At 39.5% G+C, this 17,054-nt stretch overlaps 2 protein-coding genes across 2 annotated transcripts in view; one reads left to right on the top strand and one right to left on the bottom strand.

Moving 5' to 3' along the window:
• The window catches only part of LOC103355715 (tubulin beta chain-like), a 19,155-nt gene extending 11,956 nt beyond the window's left edge, over positions 1 to 7,199 (bottom strand). The window contains exons 1-2 of the mRNA XM_008279607.1: positions 7,195 to 7,199; positions 864 to 989 (exon numbers count right to left, since the gene is read on the bottom strand). Coding sequence (XP_008277829.1) covers positions 864 to 920 — 57 coding nt within the window. The 5' untranslated portion in view covers positions 921 to 989; positions 7,195 to 7,199. The remainder of the gene's footprint in view (positions 1 to 863; positions 990 to 7,194) is intronic.
• On the top strand, positions 4,516 to 17,054 carry flot1a (flotillin 1a). The gene is made up of 13 exons (XM_008279608.1): positions 4,516 to 4,596; positions 5,064 to 5,127; positions 5,484 to 5,559; positions 7,018 to 7,108; positions 7,881 to 8,024; positions 8,769 to 8,888; positions 9,058 to 9,153; positions 9,411 to 9,563; positions 9,792 to 9,973; positions 11,199 to 11,244; positions 11,419 to 11,556; positions 13,381 to 13,545; positions 13,808 to 17,054. Exons 2-13 carry the CDS (start codon positions 5,085 to 5,087, stop codon positions 13,826 to 13,828), a joined length of 1,275 nt encoding a protein of 424 aa, XP_008277830.1. The 5' UTR covers positions 4,516 to 4,596; positions 5,064 to 5,084; the 3' UTR covers positions 13,829 to 17,054.

The raw sequence follows: 17,054 nt of genomic DNA, 5'->3' as shown, positions 1-17,054 counted from the left end.
AAGACCGGGGCTCACCAGGCAGACAGGACAGCAGCTGGCCCTGCGCGTCTACTCAAGTCTGGCCAGCTTCATTAATCACGGCTCAGTGGGTTGAGTCACTGTTTTGTCAACACTTCCAAATGTGAGAACTGTTACTGTGTCATATGCAGTGAAAGAATGCAAAGAGTGCTGTTGAACAGAGACTCCCAGAAATACACAATCCCAATAGTATTACTCACAGAACTTGTAGCTTGATTTCATCCCTCACTGCAGTAAAATATCTATATTCTTGTGCATAAAGTTTTTTGGTATACTAGTGTATTTGTGTGCACCTTCCTGCACTTTGTGGTACTTTCTCAAGACCAACCAACAGTGTTTTATTGTTCTGGCTGAACAGCATTCCCATCCACAACAGGATTAAGTCAGATTTCCATTTCTATTCTGCCTGAGAGCTGAATGTTTTATCTCAGTTTTGACAATAAATCTGTGCGTCAGCGTTGTAAAATGTATCATAAGGAGCAATAAAGTACCATTTATATGCACAGTCCTTTATCTAAAGGCAGCTTTCACTGTAAACAAAAGGACTTGGTGAAAGTAAGACAGAGTAGACCCACTTTGTGTCTTAAAGCTACAGGACTGTGTGTCTTCTAATTCAGTAATACAGAAAAAAAAAGTTCAGCGGGGTAAAGAAATAGAAAGATATTTATTTGGTATTTTTAATTAGATGCAAATATTTTCTGCAACTGATGATATATAAAACAAAAGAAAGGCCTCTTTAAAAAAGTTTTAAGAATGAAACGCTCAACATAACTCGCAAAAACTGGACTTAACTACTAATTAACGACTAAAAAAAGTTATTTTTTCCTCTCACTATTTCTTTTTACCTTTGCTCCAATCTGGTTCCCGCACTGGCCGGCCTGGATGTGCACGATTTCCCTCATGATGGATGATAGTTGGTGCTGAAAGTGGCGGAGAAAAGGCGCTGCGGCGGACCTGCTGACTGAAACAGACTGACAGCAGGAGGCTGCGCAGCGGAGCAGCACAGGACCGGGACGCTGCCGTCACGCCGTCCTCGATTCTGATTGGCTGCTGCCACCGTGGCTCCGGAGCTGATTGGCTGAAAGGGAAGATTTTTTTTAAAAGGGGTTTCCTCGTCTCAAAGGCAAGGACCGGAAGAGGAGAGGGAGTGCCGGGTTCTGTCATCACTGCCCTGCTGGAACCCCAAAGACAATAGAATAGAATAGAATAGAATAGAATAGAATAGAATAGAATGGAATAGAATAGAATAGAATAATGGAATGGAATACAATACAATAGAATAAAAGAAAAGAAAGGATAAGAAAAGAACAAGAATGCTATTTTTTCTTTTTCAGAATCTAATACAACATAAAAATAAAGGAAAATGAAAAATGATAATAAAATGTTAACAATAATAAAGATAAAAATAAGAAATAATATAGAATGCGTTTTTAATTATTAGCTTAATACCCATGCCAATAATAATAATAACAATAGTAACTGGAGACAACATGAAGATTTTATCATCGGTATCACAGTCATTCTCCAGTACTCCACATATAAAAATATTATTCCCTAAATCTCCTCTTTCCTTCCTGTCCTGTATCAAAATGTGTTTTTAAAATCTCTGTATGATGAACTGTTCCACATCCTGGCTCTCATTGCTCTGTTGGTCTTCACGACTGTTGTGGAAATTCTTGAAGAGGTTGATGTAGGATGAGAGACACAACAGAGACTCAGATGATTTAGGTTGAGATAGGGTTTACTAATCAGGAGAAGTGACACTAACGGAGCAGCAGTTCACACACATAATGCCAGCATCAGTTCTGAAGATCCCTCTCACATCTTTAGTCTTATATCCTCCTTCAGTGGGGCCACATCCAGATTTATGGGAGAAAGGGAAACAAAGATAAGTTGACGCCTGAGTGTAATCTGGCCTTGAGAGGTGCAGGGAGTGCCTGCCTGTCCTCCTACAATGAGGTGAAGTCAAGAATCTATAGAACAGATACAGAGCACTGCATTTACCTAAAGAGGTCAATCAGGGTTCAACATCTTCTCTAAAAGATTAACTCCAAACAAGGAAAGTAATTTTTCCTTCACAGCAACACTAAACCTGTGGCTTCTTAAATGTGTTTAGACATGTGCATTTTCTTTGGGCTTGTCTCTCCAGCATTTTTCCAGTATTGGTTAGCAGTGTGGCAAACTCAGCAGGAAAATATTGAACCCACTATTATGTGTCTGCAGGAGAGACGGCTGCAGTTTCAGGACCACAGGTTTAGTGCTGCACATCTGGGACTTTGCTTGTCACGACAGCGCCACCTGTCAAACTGGATGATTGGTAATATGTACAACTTATGGTTTAAAAGTTTATTTTATCCCAAACACTACTTTATGTCCAGGTACTTTTTCATTTAAAGGTTTGTTCCACCCAAATCATACTTTTGTAAGCGATAACTTGTTGTTTTAAAGGTGCATTCTACCCAAAACACTATTCTATGCCTAAATACTTTTACATCTGAATGTAATTTCACTAAAATAGTAGTTTTCAGATGAATTATCTTTGGTTAAAAAGGTTTATTCCACCCAAATAGTACTTTCCTGATGAACGACTTATGGTTTAAAGGTTTATTCAACCCCAAAGACTACTTTATGTCCAAGTACTTATACAAATAGTATTTTTCTAATGAATGGCCTATGGTTTTAAAAGTTTATTCCACCTCAAAGGCTGCTTTGTGTTTAAGTACTTTACATTTCAAGGTTTATTACACACCTATTCTAGTTAATGACTTATGGTTTTAAAGTTTTATTCAATCCAAAAAACTAATTAAGGCCCAAAATTTCACCAAAACACTATTTTTCAAATGAAAAGGTTTATTCCACTCAAATAGTACTTTTTTAAATGAATGGCTTATAATTTTTTAAGGTTTATTTTACCAAAAACATTATTTAATGTCCCATTACCTTTACACTAAAAGATTTATTCTGGACAAATGGTATTTTTTTTAAAGTGAATGACTTATGGTTTTAAAGGTTTTAAAGGCACAAATTTATGTCCAAGTATTTTTACATTCAAAGGTTTATTCCACCGAAATAGTATGTTTCTAATCCATCCATTATCTATACACCGCTTAATCCTCACCCCTGCGACCCTATGTTTCTAATGAACAACTTAATGTTTTAAAAGGTTTATTCCACCGATAAAGTACTTTTCTAATGAATGACTTGACAGTTTATAAAGTTGATTCCAACCAAAACATTACTTTATGTCCAAATAATTTTACATTTAAACATTTATTTCACAAAAGTGGTAGTTTTCTGATGAACGTCTTGTGATTTTGAAGGTTTAACAAAGTTCCCCTGAGGTACCCTATCAAAGGGATCAATAAAGTTCTATTTAAAGTTTATTCCACCCACAAACATTACTTTATGTCTAAGTTGTTTTATGTTTTTTACATTTAAAAGTTTTTTCCACAAAAAACACAACTTTATGCCCAAGTAGTTTTACATTTCAAGGTTTATTCCACACCAATAGTACTTTTCTAGTGAATAAGTCATAGTTTAAAGGTTTATTCACTCCAAAAAGCTACTTTATGCCCAAGCACTGACATTTCAAGATTTATTTCACTGAAATTAACCTTGTTTTAATGAATGACCTTTGGTTTAAAAGGTTTATTTCACCAAAAATATTGCTTTATGTCCTACTACAGTTACACTAAAAGGTTTATTCTGGACAAATAGTGTTTTTTAAAGTGAATGAGTTATGGTTTTAAGGGGTTATTCCAATCAAAGCACTAATTTATGTCCAAGTATTTTTATATTCAAAGGTTCAATCCACCAAAATAGTATGATTCTAATGAACGACTTGTTCCACCTAAAACACTACTTTAAGTCCAAACAATTTTACATTTAAAACACCTATTTCACCAAAATGGTAGTTTTCTTATGAACCTCTTATGATTTTGAAGGTTTATTCCACCCAAAACACTACTTAATATCTACGTTTTTGGTTTTTTTTGTTTCTTTACATTATTCCACCAAAAGCAGTACTTTAAGTACTTTTACATTTAAAGATTTATTTTACCCAAACAGTCCTTTTCTAATTAATGTTTTATGTTTTTAAAGGTTTATTTCACACAAATAATACCGTCTAACTTACAAGTTATGGTTTTAAAGGGTTTTTTTCCCCACCCAAAACTGTACATTATTCTGTTTTTGCCAGTGTGTCTGGGCTACAAATGTTTGCTGTAAACAAGATGTCGAAATGCTATTTGTGCCCTAAAAAAAAAAAAAAAAAAAAGGTCCTGCATCTGCAGATCTGGAAATACATCCTCCAGCGCTGCATCCTGCAGACGCTGAACCTGCCTCCCATCATAACCTAATTATGAGGGCGTCAGTTCCGCACCGCGCCGCTGGGTGGCGCCCTGCCGCAGCTCTGAGGATGGGTGTGCTCAATAGGAGCCACTGAGCTGCAGTCTGGTTTATTCCCTGACCGCATCAGCTGGTGTCTGACGGGAATAAAGCGTCAGCTGGGATAAAAATACAACAATTCACCCCGAACACTCCGCTTGTTACTGAGACACGTCGTTGATACGCCGACCGGTAAGTGTGCGATGTTCCTGCTCCTGAATCCGCCTTCAGTCCGGACCGTTCACACCAGCGTCTGCCAAATGTATCGCCTTATTGCTGCTAGCCGCTAGCAGTGTGTGGCACAAAGTAATGTTCTGTAGATTTCTCACGCCGTTTTCACGCACAAGTGGCGGTAATTTGCGGGGTTTCTGTCATTCTCTGGTGGACTTTACTGCGCAACGTTTGCGTAAATTAGATTTTAGCCCTGCTGGTCTGCATCCCAACCCCTCCCTCATCTTCAGCTCTGAGTCTGAACTGTTACTGATGTTTGGAGGCCTTATTTATGAGAAGAGAATAATAAACCAAGAGCATATTTAGTGCAGGTGTAGCCGCTGAGTGCTCACCACGCTGCGCCCTAATCTCATCCCAAACAGTCCCGTAATAAGCAGATTAACGAGGCTGCTTTTGTTTATTGTTCTGATACTTTCTCTGGTTTTCAGCCTGAAGGAGGATCAGCAAACATGTTCTACACCTGTGGTCCCAACGAGGCGATGGTGGTTTCAGGTAAAACACCAACTCTGCAAAACAATAATCTAACGGGGAAGAAAAGAGAATGTAATGTTGACAGTTAATGCAAAGTGTCCCTGATATCTGCTGTTTCCATGGTGATCTAGAGGATAACTTTTCACAAATGTCACAATTTTGTCAGCACAGGTTGCTAAATAGGATTTACTGTCTCTGTTAGTAAACAAGCTGGTGGTTGAATCAGTAATTCTGAAGTGAAACACATTCCAAAAGTTTGTTTGTAGATGGAAATCTGTAGAAGTGTCCTTATAATAGGAGTATAGAAAGCTGTATGCTGCAATGTTTTAGCTGTAAACTCAGTTCTGATGCTCTGTTTGGTCTCTGATCTGTGTCAGGCTTCTGTCGTTCTCCTCCGCTGATGATAGCCGGAGGCCGAGTGTTCGTCGTCCCCTGCATCCAGCAGATACAGAGGTACGCAAACGCAGAGGGTCTTTATCCCCCAATATCTGCTGTTGTCTTTGGTTCTTTGGTTTGCTGCTGCGTGTGTCTGCTTAACTTGGCAGACGACAAATGGAAAACTTGATGAGATGGCAGAAAACACAGATCCAGTTAAGAATTGAAAAACATCTTTACAGTAAACGATGACAGTGACTACATGATATAATGTGTGGTGTCATGGCTGAAGCAACCCATTGCTTACCTGTTTGTCTGCCTGTAGAATTTAACAAAGTAGCCTGCAGTCACTCTGTTGTGCATGATGGTTCTACTTTTTTCATATTTTTGCAAAAAAAAAATTCTATTGTGATTTATGGCATTACAACGGTGTCGTAATGCACATGTTTGAGTTCTCTCTACTACTGTTTATATAGAGTACTATGTCCTGCATAAGAAAAACTATCCCACAGTAAGTATAGATGTGACAAAAACACCTAGAATTACTTGGGGTTCACAGTTTAACTGACAGATGTACGACAAATGGAAACCGTGTCGAGACAGCAGAGGATACAAATCCAGAATGCAAAGGTAAAAGCAGCTTCAGGGTATAAAGGGTAATGCATGATTTGTTGACCATGAGAATATGATTAACAATAAAACAAATTTGTGATTTTAGTATCAGGATGACTCATGGACACAGATTTGTGAATTTCCACAATGAGGACTCAAATCTTAGCTTATCTTATCTTATCTTATCTTATCTTATCTTATCTTATCTTACTGTAAATCGTGGCATCTCCAAATCACTGCTGACCTGCTTGTCTCTTTTCTTTTTGTCTCCCTGTCAAATGTATGAATTTAGCCTGCAAACAGGCCACATTCGGGTCTTCCAGTGGACTCCTGCGTTCAGTCTACACTTAATGTTTTAATGGCCTGAGTGCTGTAGTTGGCCTCGATCCAATTCATGTATCCAGTTTCATTCAGTTTTATTTATATACACATATCACAACATGTGTCATCACGGGGCCCTTTCCAACCTAAGGTCAAGATTATACAACATGATGAAGAAAAAAAAAACAACAGTTTCACCTTAAAAAACACAGCCACAGTGTAAATGAGAAACTCCCTTTTGGCAGGAAGCTCCAACAGAACCAGACTCACTGTGGGCGGCCGTCTGCCTCGAGTGGTTTTGGGTGAGAGGAGAGAGAAATAATATAACAATGAAGAGCTCCGGAATCAGAGAAACCTGCAGAGAAAACAAAACACAAACTACAGACAGGAGAAGTTGCAGAGTTAGTGGAATGAAATGCAGCAGCGGTGAATAAATGCATGAAGAGTAACGAGAGGAGAGTACGTACAATCCTGCACTCAGAGCTTGCATCCAGTATTACATAAAGCGGAAGTTACCACACTTTAATGTGTGCCATTAGAGCAGTTTAAAATTGATCAATAATCATTCTTTCCTTTTATATTTGGTACCCTGAATTTCTCCAGGATTTCCCTGAACACTCTGACCCTGAATGTGAAGAGCGATAAAGTCTACACCCGCCACGGAGTTCCCATCTCTGTCACTGGGATCGCTCAGGTCAGTGGGTTTTTTGGGGGCTTTTTTGTCTTTTATTTATAGCAGTAGAGATATACAGGAAAGGGGGGAGATGAATGGGGAGAGACCTGCAGCAAAGGGTCGTGAGCGGGAGGCGAAGTGACAGATTATTAGATTCGCAACAGCTGATTAAACACTGCTAAACTGTGTGATGCAGATGTAGCTGGACGGTTTGTATTTTCTCAGACTGGTCGTTCATAGAAGCACCTCCATTACTCCCACACACACACACATCCGAGTGTTTGGCACTTACCAAGCAAGACTGTGTCAGCATAGACGGATAAATGTGGCATGTGTATGTCGCTGCATCTGTTTTCTGTCGTGAATCAAGCAGCCTGTTGTAGAAAATCTAAATCTCAGCATCAGGGATGAGTGTCAGTTTGTCAGCCTGCTGAGAAGTGTGTGTTCTGTGTATTCCAATTCAAGTTAAGTTTGTAGATTCTCAGGTTGTGTTAATCCTAAATGCTGCAGCAGAAGGCAACAGGAATTCTCTTTTTTTGGTTCTTTAGGATGTTTTTTCTCTCAATCAAGAAGCTTTCTTAGTTCTGAACTGAAGAACACAGAAGTCCAGTTACCTTCTACTGACGCACTTTGGATTTATCTGTGTAGTTTCAGGCTCATTTAACAACAGGATTTAATATATAGTGCCATTAATTTGCATCTTAGCTTGCTTATTTGTGGTGGATGTCTAGAATCAGCTCAGCGCTCACGTCTTTGTCTTACCGTGGGCTTAACAATGAACTGTTTTGTGCAGATGAAGATCCAGGGTCAGAATAAACAGATGCTGGCTGCAGCTTGCCAGATGTTCATGGGGAAGTCGGAGCCGGAGATCGCTCAGATCGCCTTGGAGACTCTGGAGGGTCACCAGCGGGCCATCATCGCCCACCTGACTGTTGAAGTAAGAGATAAATGGTTCATAGTTGGATTCACCACATTCCCAAGGAGTTCAAATCAGTAAAAGTGCTATTTCACCTCTTCTGAAACATCTCTACCTTTTTTATTTAGTCAGATGTAGTTCATAAGGAACATTTAGCTTCTTTAAAATTGATTTAACAAATGTTTTCCAAAAAGACTGAGGCGTATTTTTAGCTGTTTTATAATCGTTTTATTATCTGCCTGACATTGCACAAACTTTTTTTTAACATAGTTTTTTCTGTACATGCATTTTTTTTTCCCGCACTTTGTATATTTAACATCACCTACCTGCATTCATATGAGCAGATCTTAATTTTTTCCACACTATAAACATTGCACATCCTTTTTTATATGTATTTTTTTATGTACAGAACCTTTTTGCAGTGTTTGTATGTGTGGGTAGATGTGAGACGAATGTGTCTGAATGAATGTATTCTGTCAACGGGTCAACTGCAGCACTCGGTAGAGACACAGAGAACTAAGAATTTCATTACACTGACAACTTGTTATTGCTGCACTTGACAGTAAATCCTTTGAATCCTGATTAGACAAACAGACAAATAGGAGGCCAAGTGTACATGTGAACATGTTTTAATGCTTTACAGTAATGATTTCTATAATTATATGACAAGTATTGTTGGAGGAAAATCTCTGCAGTCTGTCGACACCTTGCAGAGTACTGCTCTACTGCAACTTCCACATCACAGTAAACATCTTCCTCTTACAGGAGATCTACAAGGACCGCAAGAAGTTCTCAGAGCAGGTCTTCAAGGTGGCGTCCTCTGACCTGGTCAACATGGGCATCAGCGTGGTCAGCTACACGCTCAAAGACGTTCATGACGACCAGGTATCGCTTTGCTGTCACGTATAAAAAACAACATACCGGATGCTTCAAGAAATATCTTTTCGAGAGGAGGAACATTTCTAGTTTTGATCTCAAAATATTGTGATGGTTTCCAAGATTTTAAAACCGAACCGAAATGAATCTGATCTTCTATCTGCTTTTTGGTGCACAGGATTATCTGCATTCGCTGGGAAAGGCTCGAACAGCACAGGTTCAGAAAGACGCTCGCATCGGAGAAGCACAGAACAAGAGAGACGCTGTGATCAGGGTGAGATGTAGGAGTTTGTCTTTGCAGAGGCAGTGACAGGGTTGAGTTCTTTATTTTGAGAGACACGTAGATAAATATTACCCCTCGCACGTGACAGAGATTGTCTTTATATTCGTCATGTTTCCAGAAGGCTGTTTGTAGAGGTCTCTGTCTCTTCCTTCATCTGTTTTGTGTTGTCATCGGTGAAATTTGTCTAGTTCTTCACCTTGTTAAGTGGCTCCTATTGATCCCTATTGTCTCTCTGTTTGTCTCTGCAGGAAGCCCATGCGATGCAGGTGAAAGTGTCGGCTCAGTACAAGAATGAGATTGACATGGCAAAGGCCCAAAGGGACTATGAGCTGAAGAAGGCAGCCTATGATATTGAAGTGAACACGAAGAAGGCTGAGTCAGAGATGGCCTACCAGCTTCAGGTACACAGGGGTGGATATGAAAGCAGCTAATGCTGTTTGTCAACCAGTTAGCTGGATGTTTGTGGAGCACTTATCTAGTTATAACTGCAAAGGAAGTGTTGTGAAGTTGAGAAACCAGTGACATACTTTTTGTATTGCACTTTTTTGGTTGTTGGAAACCAGTAACACATTCTGGATCTGATATTTTATAACACTGAATGAGGAAATATGATGTGTTTTCCTTCGCAGGTAGCAAAGACGAAGCAGCGCATCGAGGAGGAGAAGATGCAGGTCCAGGTGGTTGAGCGGACGCAGCAGATCATGCTGCAGGAGCAGGAGATCACTCGCAGGGAGAAGGAGCTGGAGGCCAAGGTGAAGAAACCTGCCGATGCTGAGCGCTACCGCTTGGAGAAACTGGCTGAGGCGCACCGGTGAGTTGCAGCTTCATTCTCACGGCTACTTTCCTGAACAGCAGGATGGTGTCGTGAGCAGACAAGCAGTCTTTCAGTCCGAGTACCAGAGGTTAAAGCCCCAGAGGAGAACTTAATTCCTGTTGCTCTGTAGATGAGCTGATGCTATTAAGGGGAGTTTGTGTAGTATGCAAGCTTCTATTACTCGGTTTAAACCTTTCTTTTATATTATTGGTTTGGCTCTGTCTGAGATGGATAACAAGGCAGGTGGAACAGGTGTATTTTTGCTTTGCATCATTTAAACACCCACAAGATAATGAGAAAGAAAAAAGTATCACTGCATCATAGTGACGTGTGCAGAATTATTAAAGATCCTATATTATGCACATTTACGAGGCTATAATTGATTTGTTGTTGTTTTATATAATAGATTTGCATGCTTTAATGTTTAAAAAGCACATCGTAGTTCTCATATTATGCATTGCTGCAGCACCTCTCTTCATCTTCTGTCTTAAACGCTTCATATTAAGGTCCGCCCCATGAAAAGCCCATTCTGCTCTGATTGGTCTGCTGGACCGTTGAAAGCTTGAATGTTGGTAGCCCCAGATATCTAGAAAGGAAATAATGTGGACTGTGAGGAAACTGCTCATTTTTTTGTCTGAGGATGTGCTAAATTAGCTGCTAGCCGTCGCTATGCAAATGTGTTAAGCCTTGATTATACTTGAACTTACGTCATATTGACACTCATGAGGCCTTACATGTGATGTAGATAAGTAACAAACACTGCTTTCTGTTGGAAAGAGAAAAACTTCCTTTGTTATGGAATTTGGACTTTTTAAGTTTGCAGTAATTTAAATGCACCATAAAGCTATGAAACAATAAAAGAAAGGGAAAAAAACAAAAACCATAATATGGGCTCTTTAAACACAGCAGAGCTCTTCCTTTGAGGGGAAATAAAATTTTAAAAAATATCAGAGTAAAGATCAGACATTACTTCTGCCTCGCGCACTGTTATTGTTCATTTAAGTTACTATACAATCTGCATTGTCATGTTTTATGGTAACTGACTTTAGACACTTTTGGCACCTATTAAATCCTATAAACCAGATACAATCCAGATGTTTTAGGCTTGCCAGATGTCTGATGGAAATGTAATGGCAATGTGAAAGTGGATCTATCTACCTGTGAGTAACTCGTCTGAACCATACGTCTGTCTGCTCTCTGACTGTGCATTTCTTTCTGTCAGCCTTAAGTTGATCATGGAGGCGGAGGCGGAAGCTGAGTCCATAAGAGTGAGTCACGCTTCCCTTTGGATGAATCTCAACTCAGCTAAAATGTTTTAAATGGAAATTACGCTTCCATGACTTTCGATAATATAGATCTTATGACCACAAGCTTTCCTGAGATTCTGTCTATCATGGCAGGCACTTTTCAGTACAGTAAGCCCGTCCTCTTGCGTCCTTCAGGTTAAAGGTGAGGCTGAAGCGTTCGCAGTGGAGGCCAAGGGTCGTGCCGAGGCAGAGCAGATGGCGAAGAAGGCTGAGGCTTTCCAGGAGTACAAGGACGGCGCCATGGTGGACATGCTGCTGGAGAAACTGCCTCTGGTGAGAGACGCCATCCTGCACAATCGATAATAACCACTTCTACATTCTACTGTTTATGCATTTCTACTAGATGTGTGTAGTTTGTGTTTTGGTTACAGATTCATTCCTGGCTTCCACTTGACTAAATTAAAGTGAGTTATTAAGACTGACTGTTAAGATTCAGTGGGATGTGGATCCAAAAAGCAACAGAGGGTGTGGTGGTTGGAAAAGAGGGATTTATTCAGGCTACAGGGAACAGGTGACACCGGGAAGCACGTGAGGGAAGCCGAGTGAGGAAGGGGGGTCCAGGCGTGGTTCTGAACGTGACAGGGAGGCTGTACAGCTGTGGCTGGGTGCTCAGCTGGAGAGGCTGGGCTGGAGAATCCGTAGGTCCGTCAGGGAGGTCCTGGTGGTGAACGCAGACAAAAGTAGAAGTCAGACAAAGCAAGTCTCTCTAAGCACAATTCTCCAGTGCAATCATGCGAGGCTGTTTTCCACTCATGGGAGAGTAATCCACTGGTGCTAGAGCACAGGTGTAGGCAGGCTTTATCCAACACTAAATGGTGATGAGCTTCAGGTGTGGGAGAGAGTGAGCGAAATCTCTCCTGTCTGGAAACCCTGCCCATCCTGAAAAACACGAGAAGCCATCACAAACACGGGCACAGACACTAAACAATGTGTCACAATCATAGCACAAAAACTCGGATCACCACACTGACATTATGAAAAAAACAAACAAATTGTAGGAAAAAAATATGAAGGAAGGTGTCAGTGTTGATAGTTTTCTTAGTACACATAGTCACATCATACTCAGTTGTTTTACATACACATTTTACCCAGTTATTGCAACTTAGTGCCAGTGAAAGATGTCAGAAATCAGCATGAACTTAGAAAAAAAACTTTGATTTGAGTCATGCATAGCATATGTATTAAAAAGTGTTATGGTCAGGATGAATTTACTTCATTTTGCTGAACCCCCAAACCCAGCAGCAGGTTTGAAAGGCATGTCATTAAAAAAGAATCTTAAATGTGACACAATTTATCATAGCTTCAAACTGTACAACAAAAAGAATCATTGTTTCTTTTTTAAAAAGTCCTTAAACTACTAATCTGTGATGTGTTGTTTTAGTGAACACTTGGCCAAATTTAAGCTTAAACTCATGATATGTCTTGAGAATTCCTTTGTAATTCTATTCTACATGTAAAATGTTCCGTAAAAGGTATAATTCTGATTCTGGATTCTGATTCTGATTCTGATTCTGATTCTGATTCTGGATTCTGGATTCTGATTCTGGATTCTGATTCTGATTCTGGATTCTGATTCTGATTCTGTAAATAAACAAAAAATCCCGTACTCCTTCGCACTGCTGTGAAGCCAGTAGTGATTAAGCTGTCACCAACAGTCAAATGACAAACATTCAGGGAATTTTCAGCTGAACTGCAGGCTGTGTTTGGGAACGTATGGAAACAAATTAAAAATGTAAGTAATAATATATCTATAGTATGTACGGCCACGTCTTTGAGGTATTGGTAATACCATGTGTTTTTTCATTTATTGAAAAATATACAGTCAAAGAAATTCAGTTCAAGTTTTTAACATGTTTTGTAATGTTTCCTGGCATGATAACTGTCCTACTGCACAGAAAAGGTTTGAGTTCTCTCTCCTTCCAGTCATGGCATAGAGGTACATAACTTTATATTGTAAAGTGAGTAAAAATGTGAGAGGAGTGAAAAAAAACATTCAAAGGGTGACTTGTATTAAATTGGTTACAAGCTTGAGTCTCTTAGGGTAGAGTAACAGTTTGATTTTGGTTTTAACATTTTGTAATGTTTGTCTTCCACCAGATGGCAGAAGAGATCAGCAAGCCTCTGTGTGAAGCCCACAAAATCACCATGGTGTCCAGCGGCGGCGGAGAGGTTGGTGCTGCCAAACTGTCAGGAGAGGTTCTGGACATCATGACCCGGCTGCCTGACACGGTGGAGAAACTGACCGGGGTCAACATCTCTCAGGTAGCTCAGTCATTGCATACGTACATCACACTTACGTTCGTGTGCGCACGTTCTCCTCAACTGCACTTCACTGGACTCTGGTCTGATAAAACACGTCATGTGATATTTCAAGTGGAGGATGCAACAGTGTGTTTCATCAGCAAACCCTTTGGCACCATATGTCACCATTTAATTTCAGAATTACTGTAGAAATGTGGCATTTAGCTTGATGAAAACCCCTCTCTCTCCTCTCTCTTTCTCTCTCTCTCCCTCTGTTCTGTAGGTGAACTCTCGTACCGGCTGAAGAGAATCAACCAAACCAGTGACCAGGCAGATCTACCCTCCTTCTGTCTTATCAGCTGCCTGGGTTCTCTGCATGAGTCTCTTATCACAGCTTAGTTTCTCTGCTCCCGTCCGCTGTTGTAGCAGTTTCTCCCAGCTGGTTTGTGATGTTGCTGTGTTGTGAAAGCACTGTTTACTTTTCGTCTGTTTTTTTGTTGCTTATTGATACCCAGCTCTATCTGAGCTAAAGCATTGTGTTACTGTGGCTGCAGTTACATTTATGCTGGCTATATGCTCACACATTCAACATGAAGCATTCAAATGACATCCATCCATCCATTATCTATACACCGCTTAATCCTCACTAGGGTCGCGGGGGGGCTGGAGCCTATCCCAGCCGACTTCGGGCGAAGGCAGGATTCAAATGACAATACTTCTTATTTAGTCTTTTCAGTTTCGGGCCTGTGACATGATTCACACTCGCCTGCCTGGATTTGAATATCTACAGACAAAAGCAACGAATGTAACTGCAGTCACTATGTGTCTTAGATGATTTTTTTTCTAACCTGTTTTTATGTCATTTTCAACCTTCTTCTGTCTTTGTCACATTTTGTGTTTGTGTCACAATAATAAGAGAGACTTCATTCGTCCTGTTTTACCCGAGTCTCCTCCCGCTGTCTGTCTACCTTTAATGTCTCCTCCATAACTGCCTGTGTCCACTGCCTTGCTGCCAAACCTTAAGTGCATCTTAGCATGAAAGTGTAATACAAACATGCATCCAAAACCTTCATGCACTAATGCTACTAACATTCAATATTCTGATAGTAGACCAGAACCACAGCCTGCTGTTTTAGCCATCAGTTCTTTTTCATAATTTATTTCTGACTGAATTCGTATTTAATCTATGAAGGATTTGGGATAATCGTTTTGTCAGTACGTACGTTTTTAAAACTGTCATTGGTGGTTACAAGTTAACAGCTAGAAAACTGTGGTGCCGTCTGTAAATTTCTATGGCATTGGTTTGTATTATATATTTTTAAATCGGTCGTCTTTTTCAGTTTTATATATGATTTTTAGGATTTTAGGAGTAGAGTTTCATAAGGACCCTTTGCTTAAGGCATACCAGTTCATGCATTAAAAAACTGTGTTTAAATATGACTGTATGTGATGCATGTTCACTAACCCAACACATCTTCAGTACAATCTTTGCTGACTTCATTATCATTACCAAGCACTCTGTATCATACACGATTGTTATCTATCTGAGATTTTTTTTTTATTGTCGGAGTGCTGTGATGGTCATTTTACATGCTACTGCTCTTTCTCGTAGATCCTGACAGTGGTGGTAACGCAGGAAAATTTGCTCAATTTATCGGCATTGTACGTCTAGTACATACTAATCTAAATAGAACGCTCTTAAATCGTAAATTCTTATGACGCGAACTATAATATTACCCTCAAAGTTCATGGTTAAGATTTTTAATGCAGTGTAAAAAGCAGTTTCTTCATAATTTGATGCTGTGTGTAAATTCGCCTTCTTCTTGTCAATCTTCAGCATTGTGGTCTCTAAAATATATCAGATTGAGGCCTACCTGCATCTTCTGGTTTCCTCGAGACTTTACCACCCTGCAGATCAATAATATATACATGTATACCTTAAGTAAAGTGGTGCCTTTTGTGTTATTGAGGCCAGTTATGTAGCAGCTCCCATAAAGCTGTAGCTTGTGAAACTAGATTTAAATGTATGGTAAAGTATAGCTTTAGCCTTATATTGTAGCCATGGGAATAACTCAGTGTATTTATGGGATGAACTATGTGTTAGTATCACACACACTAGTAAAGCCTAATGTGAAGAGATGTGGGAAGCGATGCTAAACTATCATGTTCTTGAATGATGTCAGCTTTAACTTCAGGGAACGGGATGTTTAAGATTTGACAGCCTGGATCAGGAATCCCAGATTAGGGGTCAGAAATAGAAAAAAAGCGAGAAGTTGCCGTCTTTTCTTCACTCTACTCTTCATCTCTTTTGCTGTAATATTATTTATGTTCACCTTGTTTCTTTCTAATTCAACATAGATAGCAAACAATCTATTATAAGAAAGTGAAAATCTCTTGTGAACTCAATACATCTGTCATCCAGAATGAAATGCTGACGAAGGTTTAGGAGTTAGCTCCGAAGGGTGTCTGTAGTTCTTATAAAGTGTCCTAACTTGCCTTACATCATAACCCAATCACACTGTCACCCTCTACCTCACCATCACCTCTGGGGCTGGGTATTTAAAACATTCTGTAATGCATCAAATGGTACTTAAACACTCAATAATCTTACAATAATTAGATATTTGCTTTTCTTTGATATGTAGAGAATTAAATAGATGTCTGGTTTTATTTGAGCTGTTGTTACGGCGCTATATTTAACCAAGAATGTTTCATTTTTTTCACCTCCAGCCCTGAACACATCACTGTTTGTCTGATTGTGACTTCTCTGCACTGCTGATTACAGCCAAATGTACTGTAACGGCTCTCTGAGGGTGCATTTGAACACTGTTGTTATATTATGCATGCGTCACTACCTGTCACAGTTTAACTGTAGTATAGTATTGCAAATGCATACGTTTTCAGTCAGGACACAGTGCGCAACTTCTCTGTGAAGTTACCAAAACAATAGATTACCTGTTGGTTAACTATAGAAATGTGAACTTTGTGTTTCTGAAGTGTTTGAAGTGCAATGATGCTGAAGCGGCACTACGTATGGATATAGATGTATTTATACAGTATATATTTGATATTTGATACCGTATCAGTGTAGCAGTATTTGCTTCACAAGTCACCATTAACAAGTCTACTAATCCACTAACAGGAGCTCCAGTGTTTCATTACACATGTAATAAAGCTGTCGGCAGTTTATTAGGGTTTTCTGTGTTATTTCAGCTTAGTGGTGAAGTTCTGCCAAAATGACCTCTTTGTTGCATTTTAATTCCTGTCTGTGCACTTCAGGAAATTAGTGTTCCAGGAAAATGTTATTCTGCAATCCTGTTCACAGTATACTTGTCATTAAATTGCAAAATGTGAACCACTTATGTCTTTACTGTTTCTGTGAACTGAATGATTTTAAATCTGCTCCGTGTCTTACTTTGCTTGTGTATTATATTCTGTTTACACATCTGATTTTTGCATGTTACGTTTTGTTCTGGTTTTTGTTTAATTTTTTCATCACTGTTCTAATAAACAGAGTTTTTCCAGAAACA

This window comes from Stegastes partitus, unplaced genomic scaffold (genome assembly GCF_000690725.1).
Source record: "Stegastes partitus isolate 25-593 unplaced genomic scaffold, Stegastes_partitus-1.0.2 Scaffold165, whole genome shotgun sequence".
Classification (NCBI taxonomy): domain Eukaryota; kingdom Metazoa; phylum Chordata; class Actinopteri; family Pomacentridae; genus Stegastes; species Stegastes partitus.
This window is presented reverse-complemented; position numbering and strand designations above follow the sequence as displayed.

Excerpts from the sequence above, each read along its gene's own strand:
- flot1a (XM_008279608.1), top strand. The coding sequence starts at position 5,085 with ATGTTCTACACCTGTGGTCCCAACGAGGCGATGGTGGTTTCAG. Across the intron at positions 5,560-7,017 it reads TGCATCCAGCAGATACAGAG|GATTTCCCTGAACACTCTGA; the intron begins GTACGCAAACGC and ends GAATTTCTCCAG. Across the intron at positions 7,109-7,880 it reads CTGTCACTGGGATCGCTCAG|ATGAAGATCCAGGGTCAGAA; the intron begins GTCAGTGGGTTT and ends TGTTTTGTGCAG.